The sequence below is a fragment of the Lactuca virosa genome, chromosome 4 (genome assembly GCF_052849685.1).
Source record: "Lactuca virosa cultivar CGN04683 chromosome 4, Lactuca_virosa_CGN04683_v6, whole genome shotgun sequence".
In the NCBI taxonomy this organism is placed as follows: Eukaryota; Viridiplantae; Streptophyta; class Magnoliopsida; order Asterales; family Asteraceae; genus Lactuca; species Lactuca virosa.
The window spans coordinates 243,614,124-243,620,123 of NC_136429.1; the positions used below are offsets into that span (position 1 = coordinate 243,614,124).

The 6,000-nt window shown below is 33.3% G+C and overlaps 1 protein-coding gene across 3 annotated transcripts; it reads right to left on the reverse strand.

Moving 5' to 3' along the window:
- Positions 1–3,069: 3,069 nt before the first annotated feature.
- On the reverse strand, positions 3,070–5,739 carry LOC145108152 (basic helix-loop-helix (bHLH) DNA-binding superfamily protein). 3 transcript variants are annotated; one of them, XR_013708084.1, is made up of 7 exons: positions 5,080–5,653; positions 4,384–4,548; positions 4,219–4,284; positions 4,057–4,125; positions 3,902–3,973; positions 3,316–3,498; positions 3,070–3,234 (listed from the first exon to the last, which is right to left on the reverse strand). XR_013708084.1 is itself a non-coding variant. In XM_079045151.1 (7 exons), the coding sequence occupies exons 2-7, from the start codon at positions 5,236–5,238 to the stop codon at positions 3,367–3,369; spliced, it is 663 nt and encodes a 220-aa protein (XP_078901277.1). In that variant the 5' UTR covers positions 5,239–5,302; positions 5,678–5,739; the 3' UTR covers positions 3,070–3,366. The 3 variants fall into 3 exon arrangements, 2 of the variants coding, with proteins under 2 accessions (XP_078901277.1, XP_078901276.1); XM_079045151.1 differs by adding an exon at positions 5,678–5,739 and having other exon boundaries at positions 3,070–3,498; positions 5,080–5,302; XM_079045150.1 differs by having other exon boundaries at positions 3,070–3,498; positions 5,080–5,652.
- Between the last annotated feature and the right edge of the window lie 261 nt (positions 5,740–6,000).

Here is a 6,000-nt window from a genome sequence, read left to right on the forward strand (position 1 = left end):
GAGATCAATAATTGAATTAACTCTATACACAACAGATCCAGGGAACACACAACAAGACTAAGTAACCCCCAAAGGTAAAATGGTCCAGACCAGGACCAAAAACAAAAAACCACCAAAGTGTGCATTACAGAATGAGGCATTAACATTTAAAACTCGACAACAACACCAATGAATTAGAGTAAAAAAATCCAAGAGGACTTTCAGAAACCATCAACTGCCAATAAGGATCCATTTTATAGCATCTTTAAGGGCTCACAGTGGTCAGACCCGAACTGAAGAAGATTTGTAAGAAGAATTGAAGACCATCTATGCAGGTAAGTTGCAATCAGAAATCAATCTAAATCAAAATTAAGTATTTGTAGATTGATATATCAACCAAAAACTCCAACTCAGATCCAACAATAGTGGATACGTATGTATTAAAAAAAACACCTCACCAAAAGAAACAAACAAATTGAGAAAAAAGATGTCATGATGGCTAATTCCCTCCTTGAAACTATTGTGAAGTCATGTATAACGAGGGGACTTCATCAAGACGTTCATGATTGCTTCTTGAAATATGAAGCGTCATCTATTGGGCACGACAAAAAAATTTAAAAGTGTAATGTATAAAATTATGTCAAAAGCAAGAATTGAACATGGGTCTCTTCAATACAAACTTCACTGCATAACCATCTCAACTACAAGTAATTTTTTTTCTGCATATTATATTTTATATTATTTAAAACTATATATACATAAATTAATCATACCACGTAGAGGCCCCAGATTTTGACAAGGCCCGGAGCAGTCGTCCAGTTTGCCCGTGCTCTAGGGTCGGGCCCTGGATATTCGCTATTGAGATGAAGTGATTTTTAGTATGTTTATATTATAATATATTTAAAACAATTACAATGTTTTAAATCAATTTAATGTAAGAATAAACATTTCATAGTTAAAGAAGTTGATATAGTTATTTTAATAACATGTATGTCGATGTTTTTACTGTATAATTGTGTATGTACAACACGTGAATATTCACCTAGTATCATATAATAAGAAATTGTATACATAATTGTCTTTTAAGTCACGCCTTTAAATGTTGTGACCTTGTTATGTCTCGTAAAACTTGAAGGTTGACTTTGCTGACACACTACCAAAGGCCTTTGGCCTAGCGGTAAGGAGTGACTCTCTCAAATGAGAGGTCATGGTTCAAGTATCACTAAGAGACATAGGTAGTGTTTAGGATTAGATTAGGAGTAGGATAGTTTGCCGTTTAAAAAAAAGACTTTGCTGACACGCTACGTTTAATACTATTTAGAACCTTACAAAATATATAGAACAACTTTCTTTTAAAAATTTAATTTTGAAAATAAAAACATTTTCATTAAAATTTGATTAAAATATCTCATTTTTATAATATATACACCACTTAAATTTTTTAATAAATTAGCTTAGAAGCATTACCATTCGATATTCCCTATGATGAATACTATAGATCCGACCACATAATATTTCTCCATTTCAAATCATCACAAGACACTTTTTGATGCTTTGGTATGTTTCCCGAAGCGGCCATTCATCACAACAAATATACAAAATGATATCAGAATAGATAACCATTTGATGACATGTATTCATTGCTACGTATCAACAGCACATCATGTTCTTATCCTTGACTCACGCTTCACACAAACAAGTATTTGATGAAGTCTTGCTAAAATGGCAATCTATTAGCATCACATTGCTATCTAATCAGTAGCAATCCATTCACTTCTGAATAATCATGAATCATATTTAGAGAAATACAAACTAAAAAATTTGTCTCACTTGATTATTAGTTATTGAGGGGTTAGCAATATATCTTGGCTTGATAGAAAGAGAATAAACGTTCATTTGATCTTGATCCTCGTGGATCAAACAAGGGCTTAGACTGTATCTCCACGGCTCCCCTAATAATATCCATAAATGATTTGTTTTTGGTAAGAGATGAGTATTACCATATGTAAATTCGAGTGCATGGTACACATCAGTATTCCGGTGCATTTCGTTTTTTGAGTCAGAATAAATATGTTTTTGAACCTTTTCTTTCAAATTCAAAGTGGATGTTCTCGCGCGAATCTCAACAATCACTTGTTCAGATTCTACATATTGATCGTTTGAAACTAAAAGAAAACTTTTTGGCGGAATACACACATTGTGTATAATATCTTCACTCTCAATAGTTACATACAAGTCTCTAGAACATAGAAAATCAGGATTTCCATGACGTGCCGTGTCGGATGAACCAAATCCTCGTTGAATTTTATTAATTGCACCGATTTATGATAAATAAGCATCACACTACTGATGAGTCCATCTCTTGAAATCAAAACCTCGCAATTCATGAATGCAATCCATCGACATAGCAGTAATGTCTAACCGTGTTTCCTTATGTGGTATATCCCATGTGTTATGATCAAAGTATCAACGTATTACTATCAACATATAAGAAGTGTTGACGATTAAGTTTTATGTTTTTGATTTGAATATTTACGTTCATTTACGTTCGTTTTGCGGCTTAATGAACACAAAGTAATTTGTTAAATGAATGAACATGAACAAAAAAAAAATCCGTTTATATGTTCATGTTTGTTCATTCGTTTGTTTAACTTAAATGAATTTTTTCATTCCGCTCTGCTTATTTGGAATGCTACTCATTTGTATTCATACTCTTGTATTACATTCCAATAATTACATGTCCATCATATTGGGACACTTCTATACCAACAAGTACATTACCAAATGCATATAATGCTCATGCTTTATCTATTTTCCATGTGGGCATCGTACTTCTATTATATTCCATTTAAGCAATGTACTTATGTTGCTTATGCTTCCAGCAAACTTTAAGATTTCTCATGCATCTTACCTTGATGTTATAAAATACCTTTATCTTAACATTCATTTCCAAACACCAGACCCCTACATCAATTATGCTCCTACTGCTTGGTAGTTGTTATCATCTTTACATACTAAAAGTTTCCATAATGCACAAACTAAAAATCTTTTTAAGAACCTCAAATATCATGGAATTTAAAACAACGAATGTTATGTTAAGAAAAAACATTAAATTGCTAATTAGTACATTTCACAGAAACAGTCTTTTTGCATATTGCAGAAAGCAAAAAGAAAAAAGAACATGTAAGTAGTTTTGATCCATCCAAAGAGTCGTTCAGAATTGCAAATTTTTACAGATCATACATTTTATATAGCCTAAATATCACGAGTAATCTGATATGAGTTCATATAATAATAATAATAATAATAATAATAATAATCATACATATTACATACCTCAGAATTGCAAACTTTCTGATTGACTAACAGATGTGCTTCATGTTGACTTTATGTTGCTCTCTCAAAGCTACTTCCTAATTGCATATGAAGCCACTCCGGTTGTGATTCTTGACCATATTCACGTGCTGCTTGTGACCCAAACAGAAGAGCTGATGCATCAAAGGGTTGTGGATGCCCAATCTGAAACACCAAGAAAACAATTCAAGTCAATTATGAAGTCAAAATTATAACTCGTTTGACCTTAAAAAGTCAAAAGAAACGTGACCCTTTTCTCTTTCAGATAGAAGGAATCAGATTGTGACTCAATAACCCAAGCAAGTGAAAACAGAACCACAAGAAAAGAGTCAAGATGTAGTGCAAAGTGGTCCAAACTCCATTAAACAAGATTAAAGCTTGTGAATGACAAAAGTTTGTGGTCCAATACTTCCTCAAACTCATTTGTAGACTCTACAAATTCCTAGAGATGATTCTCTATAGATCAAATTTGTTTTTATTTTTGCAGTTACATCAATTAAATAATGAAAACAAGATTGAAAACAGCATTTGGTAAATGTCAAATGTTATAAAGGTGTTTAATACTTACATCTTTTGTAGGAAACCCTTCAATTGGAGAGTGCATCCTTGTATTTACAGCTTCAAGCTTCATAGACAAGAACTACAACATGGAATACATCAACAATTTAGGATTTTTATCATACAAAAGGTTGTAAATTTGAGATGAAAATAGTGACAAACTACCTCAACTTGATGTTGGAGTGATTGAATGTAGTTGATTATTTCATCAAGTACAAGTGCTTTTCCTATAACCTAATACAACAAAACAAGTGAATAATTAGTCGTTTTTTCAATCTTTTTAGGCCAAAATAACCAGATTCAAAGAAATCGGAATCCATGGTGCACCTTATTACACCCAGGGACCAAATCTTGAAGAATTTTCATCCTTTCACTAATCTTTTCTCTCCTAGCCTGTTAAAAATGGGATTAGATAATGAACATGGAGTTATAAAAAAAGTGGGAATATAATCAATATATAAAAGAAATGGATAATAAATGGAAATAAATTACTCTTTCTGCAAGACTATGGCTGTCTGTAGCTTGACCCCTTCTTGCTCTGACATGGATGTAGTCTTTAGGTGGTTCTGAAGGCTTACTGTTTTCTCCATCAACTTTCAAACCACTCAATTCATCTTTAGATTCAGACATCTTCGTTCTTTTTCCATTCAAGTTGCTCTGTTCATAAATAGAATTAATAACGCGTTTGGATCTAAATTTATGGAAACAATCAGCAAGAGGAATATAATTGATGGTCAAGGATGGATTTAATCGCAAAATAAATAGTCACAGAAGAGTCGAAAGATTTGAAGGTAGGACCAAATGAAAAGTCTACAGTAAGCACAAAAATCGAAAAGATCGGATATGGAAAGGTACCCATCATTACACTCAGAATTCAAAAGACCCATGAACAGTAAGATACTGTAAATCGTTTACAAGATGCCAATAATAATATTTCAAGATTGATTCAAACAGATTTTGGAATCTTTTGTTGTTTGAAAACTGAAACGCGTCTAAATAAACGCATAGAAAGGTTGGTGTGAACCCTAATTTGATTGGAAATGAAATTTGTGGGAAAACACTTCGAGATTTTCGAACGAAATTTAGCGGCAATTTCAGTTCCAGAACAGGAGGTCGATGTTTGGAAACATCTGTTTCAGCTAGAAATAAAAATAAAAATAGAAAAGAGTAGGTAAATTTGGAAATTACCAAATCATTGCCGCTACTAGTAGAGACAAGCTTTGAAGATTCGTCTTCAGAATTAGCATCCATCCGCTTCCTTCCGCCACCACTCTGCTCCGTCACCGAAGATTCCTCGTCGCGGTTATTACCTGGTTCCACAAATCTATTGATAAAGCTGCTACCCATCTTCAGCCCCAATCCCTCATTGCCACCGCCATTGATAGAGGAAAACGGCCAAATCTCAGTTAAACTGTAAGAAGAAGGATTCGCTGCTGAGAAGGAAGTCTCATTGATTATAGGTGGATCCATTAAGATCAAGATAAACCTTCCTATGTGATTCAATGTTATGTGTATACAAAATGTATATATTTTTTTTGATTTTGAGGGAACCAATCAATAAATACGAGCCCTAAGCGTTCGGTTGAAGACTAAATATGGAAACTGGACATGGGGTTTGACTAAGCTGATCTGGGTTGAATTCCTATTGCTGTATCTTCGTAGCCAATTCGGCTATTTAATAATCTGACCCAGAGTTTATATATATAATATATAGATATAAATGCATACATGTATGGAGAGAGAGAGAGAGAGAGAGAGAGAGAGAGAGAGAGAGAGAGAGAGAGACTGTAAGTAGATGTATGAGGTCAGTGAATGCTGGGAGCGAGTGAAGGAGACGATGAAGGAGCGCAGTGCGCTCCCGGCGCATTTTAAGCAATGTCCCCAGTTTGTTAGAAAGAAAATTTAAATTACAAAAGAGTCCCTGTACTATTAGTTAATATGCTAACTTTGTATATTGACCAAAACGTTTGCAGAAATGGTGTTTATTGGGACTTTATTTTCTAATAAGGTTCTTATCGAGATATAAAATTGGGTAAAATACACATAAACTTATTATCTTGAATAAATAAAAATACTTTCATGTTTGAAAAATAAAGATAAAACAAAATT